Genomic DNA, 27,138 nt, shown 5'->3' on the forward strand with positions numbered 1-27,138 from the left:
AGTTAAAAAAAACGCACTTTGAGACTCCGGTTGGTGAACTCCTGCCAATGAAGTAACAGGAGTGAGTTTTGTTTTTTTGCTGAAGACATTTTATTGCATCCAAAATGCTCCATATGGGTAATAAACTCTTCACAGCTGAGTAGAAGTCCTTTGCAGTCTTTGAATCCAAGTCCCAGAACCAAATCACGGGGTTAAACTCTGTGGGACCTTTTCCCTCTCGGGTCTGAATGTGTGTGTGTCAGAGGCTGAGGGGTGTGTTTAAGTGCGGGATCTCTGTGTGACTGAACAGTGTGGAGATAGTGTGGAGTGATGCATTGCTGCAGCCTCAGGCCAGGACACCAGTCACTCACTCAGCAGTGGCTTTCCAATCAATGTCTCTGCATGGAGCAAAAACACTAAGGCTCACTGGGCTGCAGAAGATAAAGAGGGCTTTCTCAGAAGCTTCACCAACTGGGAGAAAACATTAACTCCTCCGTAGTGTACTTACATTTTTACCTCGCCTCTTTTAGTCTCTTGGTGTCAAGAGGACTTTAAAAACGGCATGCCCTAAAATTCGTGATTACAGCGAAGGGGAAAAAAATTGCAAAAAAAAATCAAGAAAGAGATGAAATTGTAACACAACTAGATAGGTTGTATATTTGCTTGAACAGTTTTAATTCTTACATCGTAGCTGACTCTGGAATCTGTTGTTTAAAAAAGCCAGATTGGGTATTAATAATCTATTTTAGTGGTCTTGGACAAGTTTTAAATGTACACCGTAAAGTACTATTGTAAAACTATCAGCTTTAAATATAACTTTATTCAGTTTCTTTAGTTTTGGGGATAACTCCAAGATATTTACCTATGAAATTGGTGTTAATATGCATATAATAAATGGCACGTTAAGCAGTGCATTCAAATGTAAGGGTACTTGCTGTATCAAGGGAGCTCATGTGATATAAGAAGCCAAGAAGTCTGCCTGAGCACACCCTATCTGGGATAGTGTTTCCATATGACAGACTATAGGTATCCAGAGACATATGCTCAATGAGAATCAATAAAGAGAAGGAAACGGGGTGGTGTGGACATGGTATCTGCAACCACAATGAGCTTTTTCTGACAATGCTACAGTGACCAGTTTAAAACTCTGTAGCGTGGATTCAGTAGACTAAAATATAAGCAGACTCCATTCTTATTCTGACCCTTCAGATATTTATTAACAGCAGCTTGTGATATGTAATAGGTTTTAACCTCCTCGTGATGTTACTTGGAATGAGTCAGCTAAATGCTTCTATTAAAACGCAAACCTTTCTCATCGCATGCAAAACACAAAAGATATCTTTAGACCTGTGCGGTGAGTGTGTATTGATTTCATTTTCATCTCTCCACCAATCAGCGGTGCATTTCCATTGCTGGCAGAGTAGTTTGGAAAGCAATTAAGGATCTGAGTCTTCTTGAGTTCAGGAAGGCTGGATGCTCCTACTGGGATTCAAATAACTTCTGCTCATAAGACAATTACCAAAAGCCCTACACTATATTACACAATGCTATCGCTGCTTCTGGGGAGTGCGTAATAGGATTTCACTCGGGAAGAAGAGCTTGATGCCGTTTCATTTCATTAACTAGATGGTCATTTCATGATGCGCACCACCTGACCTGATGCTCAGGGACACTGACCTGAGTGTGTTCAATAATGGCACATATACATTGTAAATGTAAATCACTCAACTTCACCATGAGTCATGAGGAAATACTCTAATCTATGACTCAGAATGAACTCCATTTCGGTAAGTAAGAAGCTCTGAGTGTTAAATATGCAAACCAGAACTCATGTAAAGGGCTCAGGGTCTTTGAGAGGGGCTCATCTGACTAAATGAATTTGTGTGATTTCTCTGATTTTTCTAATAAAAGTAAGTGCAAAAGGTGCTGTCCCAATTAACGACACCCCTCTGCGCACATCTTGACCCCTATTATAGTACTGTGACTTGGACAGCAGATGGTACACACACACACACAGAGACATGCATACACAAACGCGGGAGGAGTGGCCATGGCAACAGACTCATAATGGTTGTCCTGGTGTGTAGTGGAATCACTTGGCCTAATTTGTTGAGTACCACCTCAGTATATTTAATTTAATCAGTCTATTCTGAGCATAAAACAAGTGTCATCAAATGAATCCTTAGCTGCCCACACTGACAGCCCATCAGACATGTTCTTTAGAAACAGGACAGTGGTTTAATGGGTTTCATGGATTTGCATTTTCACACTTTTCACACTGCTGCAGCTTACTTTGATAAAAACACATGTATGTGGGTAGTTCACATCTATGAAAAGTAAACTAAACTAATTAAGGCAAGAATAACAGGCCATTTTTTTTAAAAACTCCCACAGATGTTCTAATAATCTTTAAAAGCATTATTGGTAAATTATAAAGAAAAACATAATTATTTCTCTTTTCCTGTCTCATACATGCATAAACTGCTACAATGCTAGAAGCTCATATTATATAAACTAAGCACAAAAAAGCAAGGAAATTTGTGTCTGGTCAATTATTTCTTTGTTGTAACAGTGCTTCAATACTCAACTCTGCTGCTCAACCCACAAATGCATTTTCCTTACAAATGTGGTACCATTTAAGGGGCAATAAACAGACTTTCCAATGGGATAAGATTTATTGCCGAGAAGCACTGTTACAACAAAGAAATAATCAACCAAACACAAATTCCCTTACATTTAGTGTGACGTTTATCACCAAAGTTTAAATTAAGAGGTCAACATATGTACATGTAATCCCTGTGCCAATAGCTCAGGCTTCAGACTTCTCTAACCACTGAACTTATGTAGTTTTTTTTCCATTATCAGCTGCGCATGGTGTCAGAGAGACTGGATAGCCTTAATATCGTCTCAGGCTCTGGCTGTCCGCACAGAAGCTCCACCCACAGGCTGTTCAAACCTACTATTTACAAGAGGCAGCCAATCAGAAGAAAGGTGAAAGGAGGACTAACTGCAGCAAGGCCCAGTATAACATAAATAAGGATTATAATTACTCTAGTAAAGTCTAATAAAATAAAATAATGAATAAAAAATATGAAGATGAAAACGAGCTCAATAGGCTGCCTTCAAATGAAAATATAAGATAATATGAGGTACAGAAGAGGCATGGATTCTCCTGCTTATATTTTGAGGAAGAATTTCTTCCTGTAGAGCAGGTAGGCGATGAGCACCCACAGTGCAGTCCCCCACAGGCTTTGAAAGAGCCACTCCCAGTGGCTCTCCTGGAAGCGCATTTCCCAGCTGAAAGGGAAGTAGAAGCCCAGGAGAGAGTGGCCAACATACACAAAGATGGAGTTCATCCCTTTGGAAGAAAGAGGGAAAAAAAGACAAGTTATTGAACAGGATTTCTACAATTTAAAGGATCCCCCCCCCCCTTACTTTCCATAATAGATGAATGAATTAAGTTATTTGCAAAAAGTAAAGGCTTTATTGAGGGTATGGTTTCCAAAAAGGCTTCCAAATAAGCTCACATTTTCCATTAATCAGTTTGAACTCTTCTCTGGGAGCCTGGCCAAGAATAAAAAAAAATATAACTGGAAGAAAAGACTGAGGACCACAAGACCAAAACCTAGACTGCAACCCCTACAAAGGAATCAAACACTTTCAGGACACTTGTTATATTAGAATAATAAATAATGCTCGTTGTTGCATGAACAGGTAATGAGCCGTCAGATACAATTTTCATTGTGGTCAATATTTTAAATTATGTTCCAGTGTTTCTACGGTTTTTATTTCAACTAAATGCACCATTATAATATAGCCTGTCAGTACAAGAACAAACAGTACCTGGATATATGAATGGCTGTCCACGCCACCAGCCCTTGATATCGATGACAAAAAACATGCCTCCCAGCAGCAGGAAAGAGAAACAGCCCGTACACATGATATAGGACAGTGACCTGAAGAAAGAGACCATCAGCAACACTTTACAGCAACAGCAACCTTTTAACTCTGCACATTTGGGCATCACTAAAATGCTAACAGAATGGTGTGAACAAGGGTGTAAACACACTTAGCCCATCAATCCTCTGCCGCAGATAAATAACACCCAGAGTCTGTCCTGCAAACTGTGGGGCAGTTTGCTGGATTTGTCTATAGCTTCTTTGGCATGTGCCTCATGGAGCTGTGCCAGCCAGCTATGTCTCTTCCTAAGTGCAAGAATGCTTGATGAAATATTATCTCATGTAAAATGGCTGCTTTCGAGAAGCTCCCTGCATTTGACTTTTTTTTTTTATCTCAGCTGAAGTAGAGCCAAAAAGAACTCAGCTTGGAGTTAATTACTTCTAGACATCCAGGCAAGGACTTGTACCCAGGAGCTCAATAACCTGTGCATGATGAACTGCCTATAAAAGCCAGGTAGGTAATGGCAAGTGATGCCCCATGTGGAACATCCTGAGGAATTTGCTTACACATCACAGATGAAATGGCGTTCTTCCTGCTAGAACATTTAAACGATTCACATGTTATAAAAGGGAACATGAGAGTGGAAACAAATGCACCGTATGAGGTGGTAATTGTGCCATATTTCATGCAAAATCATTACAAACATTTACCAAAGTGCTGTGCCTTGTTTTTCCAAAAAGGCTTCTAATAGTTTGGGAGCAGTTGGACGGTGTTGTGGTTATACAGTTACATTTCCCAGAGCCTGATCTCTTTCCATCACACGGAGCTGGTAAAAAGTGTAGTGAGTGCTTCTGGGGAGGATGAAGCATTCTTTTTTTTTTTGCTGGCCGTAAGGAAGAGTGATCATGTTGGGAGGATGTATAACGGCTCCACCTCACACTCCCAACAGCCCGGGTGATTATTTACAGTCGGAGCTGTCGTTAGAGGTAAGTAAACGCGTGTTTTAGCAGCCCTGATTTGTGTCTGTTGGAAAACCCATCCTTTTTTTTTTTGTGAGGAAAAGTGGCTGGATTTAGAGGGTCAGGAAGCACTTACCAAAGGTTTTTATTGACAGGTATAAATCCTCCGTCTCGTGTGCACTTAGAAAGGATGGCTGCAGAGATTCCCTGAGGGTGGAAATGAAACAGATTTCAAATCGATGGAGGGCGATAAAGCAATCTGCATTGGGCTGCTAAAAAACGCGGGGCAACAGAATCAAGCGAGTCCGGCAGATCGGCCAACAACCTGAGAGTCAGGTGGACATAACCATTAAGTTATACACACACAACACTGGACTGCAAACACACCAAAACAATGAGCTGAAAGAATGTGCGTTCATCACTGCAATAGCACACTACCGAGAGGCATCTACAAAGTCCAACACACTGAGGCCCAAATGCCTCCATGTTCCTATTTACTTATGATGATCTGTTTGACTCTAGAGTGAGAGCTTTTCTACTCTCATCTATCCCCCTCTGCATGTGATTTAAGATACATGAAGAAAGAGTCTGTGCTGCACAGAGAAACCCAGGACAGCGGATCAGAATCCAAACATGCTCGTTAGGTGGGTATCCATCATGTGTATAGATGACAGAATCGATGGTGTGGAAATAGCCTAGCTGGGGCTGGATTGAGTCTCCAGGCTATCCAGGCAGCAGGATGTAGGATGGGGCTGGTATGTGGGGCAATCGCTCAATTTCAATCTCTCACTTCTGGAGCCTGATCGTTGGACTTTAATTAACAGGGCCTGTTGTTTATTATGAGGAAGATGCATGGCTGCCTCTGAATATCAGTCTGCCACATAGATCGCAAAACAGTGAACTGTGGCCTGTTGTTTACTGTATCAACACTTTCTGGATCTCCTGTGCTTAAAACCAACCCTGTGGTTGGGTGGGTGCAGTAATAAGTTTCTCCTCCACCGAGGAAACCGGCTAATGTCAAGAGCACATGTCTGAAACAAAAAGGCGGTTCAGCCCTGCTTCCTGCCTCCCCCTTCGAGCCGAAATCATATTAGAAAAGTCAATATCAAGAGCAGGCCAGTCGCTAAAACTAATTCTGCTTTCTGTGTTGGTAAGAAATACAACCAAAAATAGACTTAACCAGTGAGATTAAAAAAATCAAATCAAATATACACGTGCACAAATCGTGGAACGAATATATGCTGCGTTCGTTCTTTATTCCTGGACTGTGTCTGTTCCTAAAATCAATAAAAACGGTCTGCTCTCAGTGCCAGCCGATGCAATGTGAGAAAATCTATTCTATTGCAATTTTCTATTTCAGTTAACCAGGATTTAAGTCCCTCTATTGATCCACCACTAAATACTGTAAGATCCAGAATATCTCACCTCCAACATCATAATCTTGAGCAGCATCCACAGCATCTATCAGCTGGTAAACCATGAGACACAGTGGAAAAACATTAAAGGCTAATGTTTATTTATGACTGCATGGGCTCCTTTGTCACTGTGCGCCTCTGGGAGAAGCCTAAATGGATCTAATTTATGTCGCCTCCCTCCAGCCACTCACTGCACAATGATAGTCAATAAGATTCAACACCTGGAGACATAATGAAGGTTCATCATTTAAGGAGTGAAGCTAATGACATTAAAGTCTCACAACAGAATTTCAATTGATTCTCACATATACAAGCAGGAGTTTGTTGCTGTTTCTTACATGGAGGGTTTTTTTTTTTCTTCCTGGTGTCTTTTTGGAAAATATGGGCTGGATGGAAAAACACTGCCACTGTGGACCTTTAACCCCAATGAAATACTGTTTTGGATACACAGGACTGCAAAAATAAATGTATTTGACTTGAAAAACCTTGTGACATGACATTTATTGTGATGATACATGAAATAAATGATTTTCTTAACTCAAGAAACTTCAATGTGGTTTCAACACACGGGTCAAATAAATAAAGCAGTCATGTGAATAATACTCTGAAGGAACCTGATACCCAAAGCTGCACATAAATATACTTGAACTAGAAAACTTAAAACAAGCCTATCCCTGCTTCTGTGTGCTTTTTCTTCTCTGACTGAGTCTCCACAGTTTTTCCGTCCTGCACAGTTTGATTTCAAGGGCTGTGCGACGCAGCCAGCTCTTCCAGCTCTATCATCGCTCCAGGTCACAGTGCCGGCGGTTCAGGATGTCTGCCTCCACAGCACGCAGGCTCCTCCTAACCCCGTTTCACAAACGAGCTACGTCTCTGTGGCATCACACTGCGCGCACATAAAAACAGTGGCAAGCGCAGTTAAGCGGAGACTAGCCTTTCCACGTATCTGTCAGCCTTGTTAGAGCAGACTAGCAGCCTCCTGTCACAGGTTTAGAAATGCAAAACAAGCCATCTCCTGTAACACTTGGCTTTTCCCTGAGGGACACATTCCCCCTCTAAATGAAATGGAAGACAGCTTGGCTCTTTTTGTGTTCTGAGACCACCCAGAATGAGCATAAATCTCAAGCAAGTATGACCTTAAAAGCTTTTCAGATGGGCTTTACTTTTTATTCTAGATTTGAATGCAAATTAATATTTTTCTTTCCTCAAAACTGCCGTGTGTGTTGGTCTTCTTGTTGAGACTTTGCTTCCTAAACTGATCATACTCTCAGATGCTTTTATGCTTGCATCAGACTGTAAGCAATATGCATAACTCCTCCAATCCAAAGCCACATGTAAAGCACAGAGAGGCAATGAGAGACAGTGTGTATCCCCCTGAGGGGCTGGATACCCATGTCTGCCCAGAAACACAGCCACACATGGATGTTGTTTAATTGTACTGAGATCACCCACATGTTCTCTGCTAAGTCCTGCTAATGAATGACTTCAGCAGCTACGGTATGACTAATACCCAAGTGGATGGAAAACACGCTGCAGAATTTACCTGCAAGGTGAAGTAAAACACTGAGACCATAAAAGTGCTCAGCTCTGAGTGAATCACAGAAGGACGGTTATTGGGTGTCTTGGTTTTAAATTAACGACTGACTTTTATACTCATTTCCAGCTGCGTTTAAAACCTTCACGTACCAGGATGAAGGTCCACACTAGGAATCGACACAGGATGTGGAGATTTATCTTTCTGTAGAAAATGATAATTTTCCCCGCCTGTGGAAAAAAAAAAAAAAAAGAAGGCAGAATTAAGTACAGACCCCACAGCCCATTCACTCATCTTTTTAATGAGAAATACCACATAAATACCAACACCCAGTGTGTTCGCATATTTGGCCTTGAGTAACCAAATAGGCCTGGGATGTGGCTGTCGATGCCACGTCCCTGACATGGCGGTCACATTTCTCCTATCCCGTCGAACCAGATGTGGTGTGTTAGTCATCCGCACCCTCTGATTAATTTGGTGATGATGAATATGTTTCAGCTGAGAACATTAGCAGGGACCAACACAGAGGAGGCCAGCGGACACCTGGCGTGTCGTCTAATACTCGCTGACTGAAGGGCTCAGAGTTAACCGCCCACTGGGAATTGAGCAATGTTGGTGACTTTTTCATGTTACCTTCCCACAACCCAAATGGTTATAAGTGACGCTGTCACCACACGAGACTCAGGTCTGACGAACAAAAGCACCTTCCTACTTTCTGACAACATTTTGTCAGTAAAGGAGGGCAGCTGTGCATTTACAGTGAGACAGGAAAACGTCTGTCACATGTAGTCTCACTGCAGGCCTAATTAGCATCACTAACTGCCTGCGTAATGCAGTCATTAAAACTTTAAGTCTAATCATAATGTCAAATTGAGGATTTTAAAGCCACATTTTCAGAAGGTTCTGAGCATTTCCTGATATTTTCAATCTGTTTTCTGTTTTTGACAGGAAAGCCTCAGGTTGTGGGCTTATTTGAATAAAAAAAAGCTGGTCCTGTAAGCAAATCAGATAAAGTATTGTAGTGTTTTGCTGTGTACTTTTAGTGTTCTTACAAATCTTTTATTTAGAATGAAGTACAGTTTAAAGACACACATTTTAGATTAATCAGAGTTTCTATGAATTCAGTCGTTCTCTGTCTCTACGTGTTAGCCCTGCGATACTGGGGGAAAGACGGGTTACAATCTGAGCAGGTCACCAGTCTGACAGCTGGGGAAGGCTCCAGCACCCCTATGACCACCAGCATGGGCCTCCTGTGGAGGAACACTTCCAAAAAACACTGTAACTGAAGATAGTTTCACTGTATCAACAGATGCAAGTGCAAAGCAAAAAGACAGAATCAAGTTCAAGAAACACTGCCAGCACAGCTGATTCAAGAATCAAATTTTTTTTTATCTAATTGTGAAAATCAAGGACAGCATGTTTGTTCACACTGAAGAGGACAGGACCGTTTGGCTTGTTAACTTTACACAGTTTAAAAACTGGAAATCATGACTGTGTATGGCACATGTAACTTTAGTTAACTTAATGGTGAACAGGTATAATTTTTGCCCCAAAATTTGGCATAAACAGCATAAAAGCATGGATCCATCCTGCAGTGTGATGGTGCTGTAAGAGTGCGGGCAATATTTTCTTGGCACGCTCAGTACCAGCTAAGCATTCTTCTTCACAGCCAACCTGAGTATTGTTGCTGATCAGTTCATCTCTTTGCGACCACAGTGTACATATCTGCTGATGGCTACACGCAGACCATCGTAAAGCTTTTTTGAACGTGGCAGTGAGTTCACTGTACTAAAATGGTTAACTGGTTTGAAGCAGTTCTGAAGGGTAAAAGGAGGTTCAACCCAGTATTAGCAAGGTGTAACTAATGAAGTGGCCAGTGATACGGGATCTTAACTTTTTTGGAAAACAAGTTGTACCACTCGTTGCATCATACAGGAAAAACGTGGTTCTTACTTGCATCCCCAGAAATCCAATGACAATGGAGTTAATGGTACCCAGAATCCCCTCTGGGTCAAAGGGCTGTGTGGTGCGATACATTTCCTGAAAAAGGCAAAACAAAAAGATCAGAGTTTATAATTTCATCAACATTGGTTTGTAAGAGAAAGATTATACGGCAATATATGAGGACGATTCCTACTTTGCATGTGGGGTATCTGTACATGTTATCACCAAACATCCACCTATCGATGTACCCTGCTGCACCTCCTGTGCAGTTTGGGTAAAGCCCGTTATCGCCAATTCCACCGGCTCCTAAATACCCTCTGTTATCAAACAAGAGCATAAGTGTTGTAACTATTATTAATAGAATAAGAATAAAAATAGAAAACAATGTTTAAGGATATAAAAATGCAACACACAGATGTAGCAAAGGATACTCAGTGTTCTAATAACAAAGAGCGTTTCATGTTTTTAATGGTTTCACCATACATTCTCACATTCCAGAAAAAAAATAAAAAGCAAAAACCAGAGAGGGTCCAGGGGAAAAGGTACTAGTATTTGAACCCACAGTATTCTAAACCTGATGTCATGCAGGGTCACAGAGAAGGAAAAAATGAAAACAAAACACAAAAAAGCAGAAGACACAGAGCGAGGAAGATGGATCCTCTGCCTCCGCTCCTCTTATTGCACATGACAGACTGAGATTGGCTAATTAGGCCCTCTGAAGCATCTACCACAGGCCCATAAATCACAATGGTTCATAACACCTGCAACACAAGGTACACACTCACACTGTTGCAGCACAAAAGCTCCAACTGGAGATTATCTCAGCATGGAGAGATAGAGGAAATTTATGCTTTAACTTAAGTGTACAATGCATTAATAAGTAGACTGGACTTGAACTGCTATGTGACAGTGGGGAGCCATGGCTGGACTTACGTGGGGCAATTGGGTACAGGCATGAGGAAAGTTATGCACAGCCACACAGTCTCCAGCAGGATGATGATCAGCCACTGTGGCCAATAAAGGAGAATATCCTGGACGGGGTTCCACCAATGATACTGCATCACACATAAAGCACATAAGTTTTTTTTTTTCTTTTAGGTAGAAAACTGCCAGAGGCTTTAGCGATGACAGTGTTAATCTGTTTGAGTTTCGCAGGCAATGAATGGACTGAATTTTTTTGAATTGTTTAAAGAAGACTTCCATTGTATACTCTGCTAATCTGAAGTTAGCACAGAACTCATGGAACCATAGACTCTTGGTCTTGTGCCGTTTCCGGTTGGACTCCTTTAATTTTTTTTTCTGTGTGTAATGACTGAAATAATTGAACTTGACAGAACTGCTCACCGCAGTCAGTGGGATTTCTTTCTGGCCCCAGAAAGTCTGCAGGAGAGACAGAACAAAGTAGGTGAAGCCCAGACGCTGCAGCACTCCTGGGATCCTCAGCCAGGACCAGGACACTGGAGTACAGTGAAGAACACACAGCATGAACACTCACAACAGCACCGTGCCACCTTAAGACCAACAGACACTGATTTAAAGAACATATGAACTTATAATTCACACAAAGAGTAGATACAAAGCCACTTCCAATCCCAATGCCACTAGTTCGACAACTACTTCCATGCTACAACTACTTCCATAGGAAGGTGATGCAAAGGGTGTCAGCTTTCAGGATATAAACATGTCAAGAATGTTGAAAGCTAATCAAACATTCCCAGTTATCTCACGGTCACAACAAATTGGGAAGGATAGGGCTGGCTGCTGTTTGAGAGATTGATGGTAATCTACACATTAGTTAATTGAAAACCTCTTTGCCACGCAAAGTGCCGTAAAAACAATAAGATCCCAATCATTGATCCGGACAAATCAAATAAGAGGCGGAAATCTTTCCTTTCACAGGAAAAAAGCAAGCTCTTACTAATGACACTTCAGTTAAAGACACCTTCCTGCAGAGATAACTGACTGTTTCTGTCGCCTGATAAAATGATCATTTCCTACAGTGCTGTGCAAAAGTCTTGAGCCACCTCTCACTTCTTTATATTTTGCTAGGAAAATGGAAAACAGGTGCAGTGACTTACTGAAACATGAAAATACAGCATATAAGGCAGAAATAGTTTGTACAATTCTGATGAGCTTGACAGTCAACATTTGGTGTGACCACCTTTATTCTTCAGCACAGCCTGAACTCTGTGAGGCAGCTTTCTTGTAATTTCTTTAAGTAGTCTTCAGGAACAGTTCTCCAGGCTTCTTGAAGGACATTCAAAGCTCTTCATTGGATGTTGGCTGCCTTTTGTTTTGTTCTCTGTCAGGATGATCCCACACTGCTTCAGTAATGTTGAGATCCGGGCCCCTGGGGAGGCCAATCTATGAGTGATAGTGATCCACTGTGTGTTTCTCTCTCCACGTTTGCTTTTACTGCATTTGGCAGTGTGTTTGGGATCACTGTCATGCTGAAAAATGAAGCTGCTGCAAAATTTTCCAGATGGTATTGTACTGGGGGTCAAATTCTGATGGTACTTTCTGCATTCATAATTCCATCAATTTTGACAAGATCTCCAACACCACTGGCTGAAATGCAGCCCCAAACCATGACAGAGCCTCCACAGAGTTTTACAGATGGCTGCAGACACTCACTGTTGTACCTCTCTATGACCTGAATGGGAACAATTTATGTGTTTTTGTGACAGGTTGCTAGCAACAAAGTGCCTAAAGATACAATATAAAATTTGGTCTTTGGTCAGCATTAACCCTACAACACTAACGTCAGGTGATTTTCACCCACGTGACACTGACAGTGAGAGTGATTGTCACTGTTGAAAGTGTAACAAAAGTGGCTTGATAAAAAAAAAACAACCAAAAAAACAAACATCCTTCTGGAAATGATCAGGTCAAAGGAGCCAATGTCCAAAGAAAAACTGAAGAAGTATCGTTCAAGGTCACTTTAAAGAATTAAAAGAGAGTCTGGCTTCTTGGAAGCAAAATTTAAAGAAATGAAGGGTGACTCAAGAGCAGTGTACATGTATGTTGCATGAGACTTGCTTATCGAAGTGTCCCCTTTGTCATGCAACATAACTAGAAAAAACTAATCAATTATTGATTCTGTTGCAGTAGAAAAAAAGCGAAATGGGAAAGTTTCGTGTCTTCGAGTATGAGATAATAAGTCTCATTATTTTAAGTTTAATGTCTTATGTCTTTTCCATATGGGGTAACGGTAAACTGCAGCAGACTGTAACACATGTTTTCCACATTTCATCAATTTCTTTGTGCGTTGGTGTAACTGACACCCTTTTTTTGACATTTTATATAATTTAACTGAAAACTCTGCTGTCTGCTTCCAATCTATGAGCACTTTCAGTGATGGATCGACAATATTATTATCTGCTGGGAGTCAGCAAAACTGAAAAAGCCACTAAAAACTAGGTCAAACTGGTCAGCCAAGAACTTTTCAAAATGACTGGCTTTTAGTGTTCAAACATCCTCCGAAGTCAACTCAGCAGCAGGGGTCTGAATCAGGCTTCCTGACCTCAACTTTATAATCTGCAAACAGAATCGAAAACCCTGCTCTTTGCTCACACCTTCTGCAAATCTTTTAGGTCTTAATATGAATCTGCTTTGACCATAATTTGGACATCTAACCATGGCAGGATTTATTTGAAATGACTCATATTTGGTGTCAAAGGTTAAAACCTTCTTTTCTCTCTTCTGACTTTGAAAAGGGTTTAGCATACTGAGCTAATGCGACTCCATTCTCTTATTAGATCAAGCCCTGCGACTGAACTGCAGCGGACGTCCTTGGAGACAGAGGGCAAAGCTGCAGTTTATGCTAAAAGTCAGCGTGCTGTTTTGATCAGCTCCAGCAGCAGAGTCTGCAGCAGCTGCACGGAGCTGACGGCTGTAACACTATCTGTTTGTAATTGTCCATTACCACAGCGGTTGTTTTTGCTCTATCTGCCTCTGTTAAACATCCCCTGGTGCTGGATTTTGAGACTGCACACACAACAACAATATTTTTGTTAACTCAGTTAAGCAGAAATCCACCCAGGAAAGTCCATTAGCACCATAGATAGCTAATGTGTGAAGGGCGCCCTTTGGATCCCAGGTGGATGGGGGATTTTCAGCATTATCCTCCTCCTTTAACCCTGACCCGGCCCTGAAGCTTGGCTTTTAGCTCAAATCAGGAGATCAACCCATTTAATGTCTCTGTCGCAGACCAACAAACAAACAAATTCACGTGACTGCAATAAAAGTAGCTATCACATTTGAAAAGTTAAAGCCATCATTTTATTTTTACCTAAAAATAAATGTAACAGCTAACTGTTGCAGCGATGACTGAAATATATTTTACAGAATCTGTGTCAAAGGTATCTGATGTTGCTTAATGTGCCAGCAAATGCACTGAGAGTCAGAGTACATATTGTGCACCTACGCGGTCCGTCTCTGGGAGAGTAGTTGAGAAAGCAGAAGCCGAGCATCAAGAGGACGACTGTTCTCCAGGTGATTTTTCGCAGCAGCTGCAGGCGGCTAACTCCTCTCTTCTGCATGGAATTGAAAGCCAAAACCACTGAAGTCCCAATTATAAACACAAACCTGGGAGACATAACAGGATTATGGTATTCAAACACACATGTGAACTGTATGAAGAAGAAAAGCAGTAAAGGACTCAAAATATGCTGTCCAAACTTACCATGGCATGACAAGATCTGCCACAGTTAGACCTGCAGCAGATTCAGAAGCATAAAGTAAATTAATATCAACAGACCAACACATACCTTATAGAGAGTTTACAGTTCTTCCCCTCCACACACACACACACACACACACACACACACACACACACACACACACACACACACACACACACACACACACACATACATACGACAACCAGATGAATTAAGAACAATGCTCCATCCTTAAAGTGCTGCTTCTCTCATTAACTTTCCATTTTGAAAAGGTGTGATTAATAAATATTTACACTCCTGTGACAGCAGCAGTCCTCCAGCCAGGAGAAGATTAATCAATCCACCTCTGAAATCAATGCACCATTGTACATGTGGCAAAAGGCTATTACAAGTTTAAATTGAGAACACCATATAAACAATGATATGAATTTTAGAAGAAAACAAATGGTGACATATTTGCTTTTTTTTAAAAATATTTTCTGACCCAGGAATAGGACATCCTAAAACTCTCTTCTGCACCCAGAGGTGCCTCTGTTAAGTGTACCTCGATATTGGCCATCATAACAGAGAAGTGTTACATCCCCCCGCCCCCCCCCCCCCCCCCCCCCCCCCCCCCCCCCCCCCCCCCCCCCCCCCCCCCCCCCCCCCCCCCCCCCCCCCCCCCCCCCCCCCCCCCCCCCCCCCCCCCCCCCCCCCCCCCCCCCCCCCCCCCCCCCCTCCCCCCCCCCCCCCCCCCCCCCCCCCCCCCCCCCCCCCCCCCCCCCTCCCCCCCCCCCCCCCCCCACCCCCCCCCCCCCCCCCCCCCCCCTTCCAGCTGTCATTTAAATCCTCCTCCTCTTGTCCTCCCTGGCTGTTAATAAACAATAAACATCTATGGATCATGCTTTTTGATTTGGATTGTATGAGGAATGGCACCCTGCGTTTATTCTCAACTATATTTATCATAATTAGTGACAACAGGTCAGAAACTGTGGGGAGGATTTTGCCACTGAAGATCAGGCGATCGCTGCATTATCAGGCTGTGCGCGGGTTTGGTAGCGGACGAGCAACTCGTTTGGTTTTCATTTTGGGAATTCATGTACGTCTTGTACTTAACCGTTCCAAGGTGCATGTTCAAAGAACCAGTAGCCTCCTCCACCATAGTTCACAAACACCATCACCGTCAGGGAAAACCTAGAAAGGTAATACAGTGGGTATAGAGTAAAGAATAAATGTAGAAAATGTGGGTGAGATCGCAAAACTGTCAATAAAAATACATGTAAAAACATGAAAAAGCATAATAAAGTTCTAATACCTATGCCTTTGGACCAATTCCACTGTAATCCTCCTTGAATATGATTAAATATTAACTTCTGAATTAAAGTTAAAGAGAACAGAGGAGGGGCTTTTATTCAGTCTCCCTCCAAATGCAAGGTAATGCAATCTAAGCATTATGAATCACTCAGGAAATGAACGCTTGTCCTCTGGATCTCCTCAAGCAGGAGTGCTGACTAAAGACTTTGCGTCTAATATATGATACACTTTATAGTTTAGCACTGGCCGAGGCTGCTGAAACACAGGGCACGTGATGGAGTGCTTCACTGAATCAGACACTGGAGGGAAAAAGGTGTTTGCGTGCATGTCAGAAACTGGGCGGAGGGCCATTACACAACACAAACTTGCCAGGGTAATGCAATGCTCTGAGCCAGGCTGAATCTTTTCACCATCTGTAATACATGAATTTATGCTTTCGTGTGTTCAGTGTAATCAAAACGAGTGGAAAAATCATAAGGGGGTTTTTAAGAGCCATAACAACATTTAGGACAACCTCTAAGAAACAGCCTGTCTGATAAGGTGCACTGTATCTGCCTCTGCCTCCTCTTGTTTTTCTGCCTAGATTCAATTAAGAGCTGCCCACCGAAAGCCATTACTGCTCTTTCAGGCCCAACCTGCTGATACAAGATTTTAATCGGTCACTATCATCTCAAAAGGGCTATTAAAGCAGAGTAAACCCCGCTGCATGGTCCATGCTCTCTTCCTCCCTCTCTCTTCACATGCACGCGTGCCCACACACACACACACACACACACACACACACACACACACACACACACACACACACACAGGGGCTATCATGTAAATTTTGATGAACCTATCCATTAGTGTCATGGCAACAAAGACAAAGGTTAAATCACTAGCCTGATGAGACCCTGTGAAAACTGCCTGTTATATCCCAGATTATTGGCCATCTTTTTAATTAAAATACCCTGCTGTCTGACTGGGAATGAGACCTCCATTACATTACATATGCCACATATCTGTGACAGTGGAGGCTGCTAATTACGACGAGTGCTTAATTAATACGGCCGTACAATAAGAACTCTTTGTTTTGTGTTGCATCAAGTTAATAATGTGCAGGTTGACGCACAGCAGACTTTTTTGTGGTTCCTAATCAAGTTTAAGTTGTTAATATCCCTGTGAAGCTCTGCAGTGAACATTTGCCACTTCAGTAATAGACTTAATTCATTTCTGGGAATCAGCAGGGATGATTTATAGCTAACAGATTACAGGGAGACCTGTTCTTTGTCGCAGCACTGACAGCTGGTTATGACTCACTGATAGACACTTATGGACTTCTTTGATTTGAATCATTGTACATGCATTACCAATTAGAGTATCAGCTTAGTACTTTCCCCCATGTGCTAATGGATGACTGCAGTCTATCGCTGCACAGTATTGAGTTACCCACTGGTGCTGGCCATATCAAGTACATGGACACCCAATCTAGTCATAATAGATTACAACTCAGTTGAAAAGCCAAGGTTCTTTTTTGTGGCCAAACATCAGAGCATATCTGAAACCCAGTCTGAAGGAAAACTTGGATCTCAGTCAAAATAAGACACAGAATGAGTCGGCTGGTGTTAAATGCAGCTCACAATTCTCGGTTTCGCTGTAATAGTTGTTCCGTCAGTTGTATGCCGCGCTAACTACTGAACAGTGTGATTTTCAACAGTGACGAAACTGGCTAAAGGCTTTTAGCATGTGCGGCACAAGATTAAAATCCCAAATCCTTTTAGAAAATTAACGCGCAACCATACCGCCACAGTTCTCTGTATATCATGTCAGGAGAGTCTGAGCAATGATCAGAAAAGCTTTCAGCTGGGAAGAAAAGCCGTTTGCCTTTCAGAAAGGTCTCAGCATTTATGGCAGATGACTGATGTGTCTGTTCTCTGTGGAAAGCTGTTACTTATCAGGGTATGGATCATAAGTCATGGGTCTGAGGAGCCATGCGAAGCGTTAATCTTGAGAGCTGAGTCACGGTTTGATGAAGTGTGACGCCAGGTAGGAGAGTTTCCGGTATTACAAGTCAGGACATATGCACCTGTAACCCCAGAGTGACATTTCAGCTAACGAGATTGAGGAGGGCTGAGGCAGGAAGTGGAAATGAAGGGAAATAAAACTGAAATGTATCCTTCCCTTGAACTCTTACAGATTCTGAAAATGCACTCCACCATTTGAGCTCCCCAAACTAAATAACAGTGTGTTGTATTTTCTGTCCCCCGCATATGCTCCATCATTTTCAGCTGGCTCCCCATCCAAAAGGAAACCACAGATGGAGAAGATGCCAATTGTCTGCTGGACGCTGCCTGTGTGCTGCTGGATTTCCTCTCGCTCTTCAGTTTGGCAGGAGATCTATTGCTGGGTGGATGTGTGCTGATATGTTGACTGTATTATTACATCAATTATTTGGCGAGGGGGAGGTCAAAGCCACACCAGCATCCTGTTTCCAGAGAGGCGTGCTTTGTGTCTACCCCTAGGCCACAATTAAGGCGAGCAGGGAGCCCAGATTCAATCACATGCATCACTCCTGTCCAACAGAAACACACTGTTCCAAACCCGACGCACACTGCTATCAGAAACCATGCCCAAAGCTATACGCCTGATAACAAAAGCTTGAAGGAGCATGTGGCCAGACTGTGACCCCTGTAATTATTCATTATGTCAGGCCTGTAGATCTTCATGATGCCTCAAACTTCTCTAAAACGAATTAGCATGTGAACGAGCTCATGTGGTGATAGAGCGATAAAGACGATGGTTTGTTGATGGTGTTACATACCCTCGGAAAGTATCCAGGGAGAGCAGACGTGTTGGTTTAGCTTTAATGGTGCTGTGCGCCGTTCACTAGCATTTGCTTCGTCCTGTAGAAACAGCAGCATGGAGAAAAAAACCGATGTCAACACTCACTTGGACAAACACCAGTGTGGGTCATTTAAGGTTATTTGACAAGTATCAGTGCTTTTAACTCAATATAAGTAGTTCCTGGCCAAATTAACATGTGTTGTTAAGAGTAATACTGGATATAAAATAGTACAACCAAAACAAACAATACAGTATGTGCTAAAGTCATCCCTCCTTCTCTATATTTTGCTTAGGACAATGGGATATAGGTGCAGTGACTTATGAATGGGCAAACATGCATGGAAATACAGTATATAGGGTGAAAACAAAGTTCATACAATTCCAATGAGCTTGACAGTCAATATTTGATGTGACCACCTTTATTCTTCAGTACAGTCTGATCTCTGTCAAGCAGCTTTCTCATCATTTCTTTAAGTAGTCTTCAGGAATAGTTCTCCAGGCTTCTTGAAGGACATTCAAAGCTCTTCTTGGATGTTGGCTGCCCTTTTGTTCAGTTCTCTGTCAGGATGATCCCACACTGCTTCAATAATGCTGAGGTCCGGGCTCTGGGGAGGCCAATCCATGACTGATAGTGTTCTATAGTGTTTTTCTATCCAGCTGTGTGTTTACTGCATTGGCAGTGTGTTTGGGATCGTTGTCATGATGAAAAATGAAGTTGTTGCCAATTACACACTTTCCAGATGGATGGGGATCCAAATCTGATGGGATTTTTCTGCATTCATAATTCCATCAACTTTGACAAGATCTCCAACACCACTGACAGAAATGCAGCCCTGAACCATGACAAAGCCTCCACCATGTTTTACAGATGGCTGTAGACACTCACTGTTGTACCTCTTCCATACATATTGATGACAATTTGGACCAAAATCTTCTACTGTGGATTCATCACTCCATAGGGCCTGATTTTCAGTCCAGTTATTGTATAATCTGGAATAGCTCATCCTTGTCTCCCCGTTCTCTTCCTTGAAAATGGCTTCTAGGCAGCCAGCCTTAAACTGAGATGGAAAGATGCATCTTTCTGGTCCTGTATCATTTTTTTTCTGGATTTTTTTTTTTTTTTTAACCATTTCTTAAGGGCACAGCTTTCGGATACTGTTCATATGCTGTAGGTAGCCCAAAAAGAACTATCTATATCCTCCACTTGTCCAGCTGCTTCAAAACCTTTATGGACATACTGAACACCATGCAGAGTTTCCAGCTAATAGCTCTTGGAGAATCACTTTGGAGGTGCAAAAATCTCATTTTATGCCTGTCAAAATGTGTTATCTTTAGCATTTTTTGTGGATTCAACAAAAGAAATTGGAACAAATAAGTGTTGTTGGTTTTTGTGACAGGCTTCTAGTAACAAAGGTAAAATTTGTTTGTTAAGTCATCTGTTATGTGTAGACACAAATATGGTCATCCCTTGATTTAGAAGCCTATAGGCCATAGGTCAGTGTTAGTAGTGTAGCAAACAAAAAAACATTCCTCTGAAAATGGTCAGGTACAAGGCGGGACTGAAATGAGTGGAAAAAGCAGCCAATGTCTGGCTCCTGGAAGCAAAATATAAAGAAACGAGGAGTGGCGCAACACTTTTGCACAGCACTGTACACAAATGCAACACATTTGGCCTTTTATGTGTAGCTACAGGTAGCAAACATAATTGAAGAATTGTTGTGAGATGTAAAAATACTGACAAAATCCAAGGCCCCCTGCTAACTCAGTCAGAACTCCTCAAATTCCCTCCGCCCTGAGTCTTTTCCCCCCCCTCTCACTGTGTGAAGGCAACATTTCGATGACTCTGGCCTGTTGCCCTCTCAGTTGGATTAGCCTGACATGCTGGCCTTCATGCCAGCAGTTTAAAGAGCCAGAGCAGGAAGACACCCGCACTAATATGTCATGATGGATTTGCGTGCCAACCAGACAGCATATGGAAGCCAGAGACATCTTGCTTAGAAGAATGAGCGGATCTATTCATGTTCACCAAAAGTACACGGCAGCTCTTGCCATAAAGCATGATGATTGGACGGATACAACACTGTATCGCATCCATGTAAGTCTGCTGTGTAACTGGCTCTGCTAACATTTGTATCAATCATTCCATTAGTGTCTCCCAAACGGCTTGATGACTGGAGTCTCAGAGCAATTTTAGGATGCATCTCGGGCCGCATAGCTGGCCAATGAAAACGATGGAGTTTTTAACTGTTGGCTCAAACAATATTTGATTACCAGAAAGGGAAGGGGGGGGGGGGGGGGGGGGGGGGGGGGGGGGGGGGTGAACATGCAAAGGAAATCTATTTTTTTCTGCATGAAAAGATTGTGTAGTTACTTTACATTTTGCATTTTAAGAACAGTAGCAAAGAAAGGATATTTCAAAAAGAATTAGCTGTTTCCTTTAAACTGATAATGATTTCATGGAAATGTTTTGAATTGTTCACCAAATTATCATCTGTGTTATAAAAAAAAACCTAACATAATGTAATCATTAGAAGCAGCATTGTACTTACATTATCTTCTGAGTGCTGTGGGTCTCGGCAGCAGATGGTCTTTATAAATTTAGATGTACAACGCCTCCTGAAAAAAAAAAACACCAAAAAAACCCCACCAACAACTTTAGGCTGCCTGGTCCTGATGGAAGAGCAATCAGTGCAGGATTCTTGTAGATGATGTAAAAAAACACACATGTACCTGCAGATATAGGGTATCACAACGAATAATAGAGCGATTACAGCCAGCAGGAGTGCTGCCACTAAAATAGCTGAAAAAAAAGGGAAAAGGAAAGGCTTACAAATGGAAACTGTGAAATCATTTTGTACCATTCTCTGTCAGGAGCTTTACAGAGCACATCTCTATCAGAACAGGATCTGAGTAGAGACAAAAGAGCTGACTGCCAGTCAAACTGTCCGCTTTACTCGCCTATGGATTCCCGTGTGGCTCTCTGTCAGTCAACCAGTGTCAAAGGGGATCCCTCAAGTGACAAACAAGAACCTAATGAAAAAGCCTCGGTCGAACCGCCGAGGAGCAATCACTTCGGGTAATCTAACCCTGCAGGCATGCGAAAAGGAAAATGTAAGGCTGCGCTGGAACAAGGATGAGAAAACAAAGACTCTGCCAGACTGCCAGAGGCCAGCACAGATAGGAGCAGGGTCAACTTGAGGTTTTATAATGCAAGAGGGCACAAACACCATGACCTAGATAGACTGTATTTGCTACAAAAACTGATATTCTGTTCTGAGCTCTGAGATCTAAGGGTTTGGATAACATATTTACTCTCTTTTCTGCTAAAAAATGAGACATTTTACAGCTGTACTACTGATTATGAAACTACGCAGGCCTCTGAGATGTCAATACGGTCTTCTTGCGTCAAAGCACGGGAGAGTACAGTACCGGCAGTGGAAGAACAAACAAAAGAAACCATTTTTAGCTGAACTGAATCCACACCAGGACATCCACCCTAAACAAAGAGCAGCCACTCGATCTCCTTGTAAAAGTCATGCCATCTCCTGTATCCATTCATAAAAACACCACAAAGCTCTCAGAGCATGAAGTTTAACAACATTAGAGCTCTGCCACAGACATGCTCGCCCCATCAGTAACTGGTGGTATAAATAGAAACTGAAACAACTGAATTAATTTCAGTTCATTGATGTATAAAAGTCGAACAAACACTTAATAGAAGTCGATACTGTGGATTTCTTTGTAAGAATTAAGGGCTCAGCAGGTGACTTGTGGTCTGTGGTGTGATAGAGAATACAGTACTAACATGATTAAAGGCTACATCTGATAGTAGTTGTACAAGAACACATACTTAAAGACATGACCTCATGTAGCACTGTGGCCAATCAATCTCAGACACTGAAGTAAACTTTAAAATTCCCTAGTAGGGCATCTCATACCTTTCTTGAGCTGCTGACCAGACCTTTACTTAAGATGAGCAAGTCCTATGGGGAGTTTGTATAATCACCGGTCTGTGGAGCTAATGGAAGCTCATCATACTGTGAGAGGTGCAGTCACACTGACCATAACAGATAATGGCTACTTGGCCTTAAAAGTCTGATCTACAACATAATCTGCAATATTGTTAAGTAGAGTGTGCATTATGGAGAGAGGCGCTTTCAAAATCCCATTACGCCCTAATCCTTCCACACTCCCTAATGTATTACCCACAATGCTGCACGAGTCAGAAGCAGGCCTTCAAAACAAGCAGAAAAGCTTTTCTTTTATCCCTTTTCAAGAAAGCATGTCTGATCTGATCAATACGCATCATGTCCCAAGAGGAGGATGAGAACTGCTGCTCAGTAGATGTGGACAAAAGAAGTGGTCCTCCTCTTTGCTGACTCAATTAATGGATCAAAGGCTTTGGCCTGAGTTTGCCCCACAGGTACCTATTTTGTCACTGTCCCATCACAACCAAATCCCAACGGTGTCAGTCAGTGATTCAAACATGGAATTCATCCTCATAGTTTTCAGTGGTGCTGTTGTACTTACGCCAGGTAGGCATTGCGTGGCTTTTTATCCACACTGTGAGAGCCGCTGTGATTATTGGCTTCTGTGTGTAAATCCAAACAGAGTAATGACCACCTTCCTCATATGTCTGACTCCATCTGCATGCAAAATAGTGAAATATTCACAGTTTTATACGCTTTAATTCGATGCCCCATTAAACTATTTTCTTTAAAAGGCATGCTGTGCTTTCCTCAAGAGCTACAGCTTCCCAATCTGTATCTATAAAGCTCTAGAGCACCATCTAGTGCCTGAAGGCTTAAAGTATATCCTTCTAACGTCACCATCTCCAGTTTCAGGCCCCCCAAAAAAGACATGCAATACTCGCTCATATTGATCCACTGTTGAGATGACATACTAGCTATCACTTGGAGTGTTCTTTTCAAATGGGGAAAAGTAAATCAATAGCAGCACAGTCTGGTTAGAGACCTCAGCATTGATTTAAGAAGACCCAGCCATTGAAAGGGCATTAAAAAAAGCACAAAGGCTTTTTCATGTTGCAAAGAAATCCCTGGCACCATCTTTTACAGGTGACCCCCAAAATAGAAAGATTTACCCCCACCCTCCCCCGTGTGTGGGAGATTCTGGCTGTTTAAATGTATTAGAACTGTCCTAACCGTTTAACATCCCAGCTGATTCTTCTGCAGGATATGTGACTTTCAAGCTTTAATGAGCCCTTTTCATCAATATTAGAATGTCAAGTCTTATTAACCCCAAAATGGCCTGGGATCAATACACTGTGACGTGGTTTAAGGGAGGGCATAACTCAGGTCCTGAAAACGGGTCAGGGTTACTCCCCCAGCCCTGTAAATAATTTCACAGGCTGCTGATGCAATCATCAGATGTCAGTACACTGTATTATGTCTTGAGACAAGAGCAATGCATTTCCATAGGCACCCTGAACAAAGTAAACCAGGAACAGTTTGCATTTTATTTGTTTTAAGTACCAACTTGATTAAATATTTCATTTGTTACCTGCAAAAAGTTGCAGTCCTGGTTTGTGATTCCACTTGAACTGTCAGTGTAAATTTGGTGCTGATTATTGCAGATGCATTATTATTGTTGGGTTTCACTGTGACCAACTCTTGGTGCAAACACTGAAAAGTAAAAATAAATAAATAAGCCAAGCATTAACTTAATAAAAATTAATAAGCATATCTTTATATTTTGCTTTGTGAATGGGGAAATAGGTGCAGTGATAGTAGTGAAACATGCAAAAGGCAAAAAAACATTCCAATGAGCTTCAAAGTCAATATTTAGTGTGACCACCTTTACTCTCCGAGGCAGCTTTCTTCTCATTTCTTTCAGGAATAGTTCTCAGGCTTCTTGAAGGACATTTTAAAGCTCTTCTTTGGATGTTGGCTGCCTTTTGTTCAGTTCTCAGTCACGATGATCCCACATTGCTTTAATAATGTTGAGGTCTGGGCTCTAGGGAGGCCAATCCATGACTGATAGTGTTCCTCTGTATGTTTATTTATCCAGCTATGCATTTACTGCATTGGCAGTGTGTTTGGCATCATTGTCATGCTGAAAAATGAAGCCACTGCCATTTCCAGATGGTGTTGCATGGTGGATCAAAATCTGATGGTATTTTTCTGCATTCATAATTCCATGACTTTTGACAAGATCTCCAACACCACTGGCTGAAATGTAGCTCAAACCATGACAGAGCCTCCACTATGTTTTACAGATGGCTGCAGACACTCCTCTCTCCTTACCTCCTCTGTACATATTGATGGTGACTTTATAATATATAGCCAAATATTTCAAATTTGGATTCATCTCTTGGCAGCACAGTGGTGCAGTGGTTAGCACTGTTGCCTCACAGCTGGAAGGCCTGGGATAGGCTCCAGCTGCCCCTGCGACCCTGAAGAGGATAAGCGGAAGAGAATGGATGGATGGATTCATTACTCCATCAGACCTGTTGCCACTGATTTTCAGTCCAGGTCTTCTGTAATTTGGCATACCTTGAGAATGACTTCTTGACAGTCACCCTTCCACCGAGACCATCTCTGATGGAGCTTCATTGGATCAACTCAAGGGCCAGATGCATCTCTCAGGTTGTGTGTCAGGCCAGATTCATATTGGCCTGACACTTTTTCCTTTGACTTCCACTTGTCCAGTTTAAGAACATGCCAAAATATGTCAAGTTTTCAGCTAATAGCTTTTTGGGAATCACCTTGCTGGTTTTTGTGACAGCCTGCTAATAGCAAAGGCAAAACAAAGAAACCATTCCTTTAAAAATGGTCAGGTACAAGGACTGGATGCAAATGAGTGAAAAAGCAGCCAATGTCAAAGAAAAACTTTGAAAGTCCTCAAGGAAACCTGGTGAATTATTGCTCAAGACCACTTTAAAAAAATTACAAGAAAGTTTGGCTCCTTGGAAGCAAAATATAAGAAATAAGGGGTGGCACAAGACTTTTGCCACAGTAAAAGTAACGGTTACTGTGCAGTGTGCAGAGCAGTAAAAACTATTTGCTGACAGTTTGCAAGTCAAGACAGCCTGTGTACAAACAAGCAGGTTTCTGCATAGATAATCTAAGTTGGGAAACACCCACTGTGGTAAGACTGCAGCAAAAACTTTACTTTTTCAAGGAGATCAAGGTTGTATGGAGAGCTTCATTAATATGAAATTACGGCATGGAATGGCAATCAACAAAGCACTGAAAAAGCAGGCTTGGAAATGAAGGTAACAAGTCCATACAGAGCAGTCTAGGCCTCTCATCTCAGGAGACAAACCTCTGACAGGAGGAAGAAGACTCAAGGTGCCAAAGTCCAAAACAAGGGGTCTGAAGCAATGCTTTGTTCCAGCCTCCATTATGCTGCCGAACAGCATTGTTAAATTCCTTGTGGAATTGAACATACTTGGACTTAAAGCACTACATATTTCTCTCTTTATGCCTTCTCGAGGTTTTAAACCTCTTTTTAAAATGCTGTCATGCATGCTTATCTGGTTTTACGCGTATTCAGATGTCTGTTGATTTTTTTTATGAACTTCCCTTTACGTTTCCTGATGCCTTTCATAATTAGTTTTTTTCAAGCAGTAACACTGCAGCACCGTGTCCACAGCCAACTCCCCTCAGAGACAATGAAGCTCATTTTATAACAAAAGAAAGAGAGCAACATATTTTGCTTATGGGAAATTTGACCACAACTTGACGACGAATTACAATGTTTACCTTCACTGTATATGTACGTTCGCTAAGATCAGTTTGCATGAAAACTGTGAGAGTGGATATTAGTTACCTTGTAGCAGTAATCTGATGTATAGGAAACATACACTTCTTCAGTCAGCTGGTTATGAAATGTGAGCAAAGCCTCATCCATTTTCAGAGGGGGGCCTGCGTAAATTTAAAACAGCACTGATTTACAGCAGGGACACAAGTCCTCTCAGCCATCATAAACACCAGATAACAGAAGGCTGCTTCTAATCACCACCATGAGCATAACACTGAGAACATTTTGCTGCTACTAAAGGCACATTTTTATATATAAGCCTTTTAAGACTGGTCACCAGTGTGATCCCCACCCTCCTCACCATTTTCGATGTGTCCTCCAATGCCGCTGACAACGAGAATTAACAAAGTTAGACTTGCGTGTAGCAGCGTCCTGGACTCCATGTTTCTACTTGTGAACGGCCTTGTCTACTGCTCATCTTTATAGCTCTCACAATATAACACTCGGTCAAAGGGCAGTATGCATGCATGATTAGTAGTTCCTATTTTATGTGCTTTTTGATGCATACTTTTAGGATCATATATAATCATTATGGGCTGTCATGGTTTGACATAAAGGATGCTAGGTAAAGCCAGACTAATAATCAGCTCACAGGTTTAAAAAGGTTACAGGTATGTATTTGTATTTGTGTATTAGTGCTGTAGTCAGCAGACACTCTCCATTTCACTCCAATCTAATGGCTTTTTTCCAAATTACAGATAACTAAAACACTTCATTTCCAAGTCCAGTCAGCTGTTAAATGCTGATTTCTTGTCACATCCTCTCCCTGTTTTCATTCCATTAACCACTTCATTCCCCTGAGCGCTCGCAGTGACAGATGAGTT

At 41.9% G+C, this 27,138-nt stretch overlaps 1 protein-coding gene across 1 annotated transcript; it reads right to left on the reverse strand.

The window, feature by feature from the left end:
• Positions 1–2,266: 2,266 nt before the first annotated feature.
• On the reverse strand, positions 2,267–26,706 carry LOC115793360 (heparan-alpha-glucosaminide N-acetyltransferase). Its single transcript, XM_075074425.1, is given in 20 exon segments — positions 2,267–3,337; positions 3,823–3,935; positions 4,975–5,045; positions 7,940–8,017; positions 9,741–9,827; positions 9,925–10,048; positions 10,665–10,786; positions 11,076–11,188; positions 14,158–14,318; positions 14,416–14,446; positions 15,510–15,586; positions 18,510–18,573; positions 18,576–18,591; positions 21,082–21,148; positions 21,263–21,357; positions 23,065–23,126; positions 23,129–23,178; positions 24,053–24,174; positions 26,324–26,418; positions 26,616–26,706. Coding segments are annotated over 20 exon segments (1,812 nt in total). The 5' UTR covers positions 26,698–26,706; the 3' UTR covers positions 2,267–3,155.
• Positions 26,707–27,138: the final 432 nt, after the last annotated feature.

Source organism: Archocentrus centrarchus, chromosome 15 (genome assembly GCF_007364275.1).
Source record: "Archocentrus centrarchus isolate MPI-CPG fArcCen1 chromosome 15, fArcCen1, whole genome shotgun sequence".
Taxonomy (NCBI): domain Eukaryota; kingdom Metazoa; phylum Chordata; class Actinopteri; order Cichliformes; family Cichlidae; genus Archocentrus; species Archocentrus centrarchus.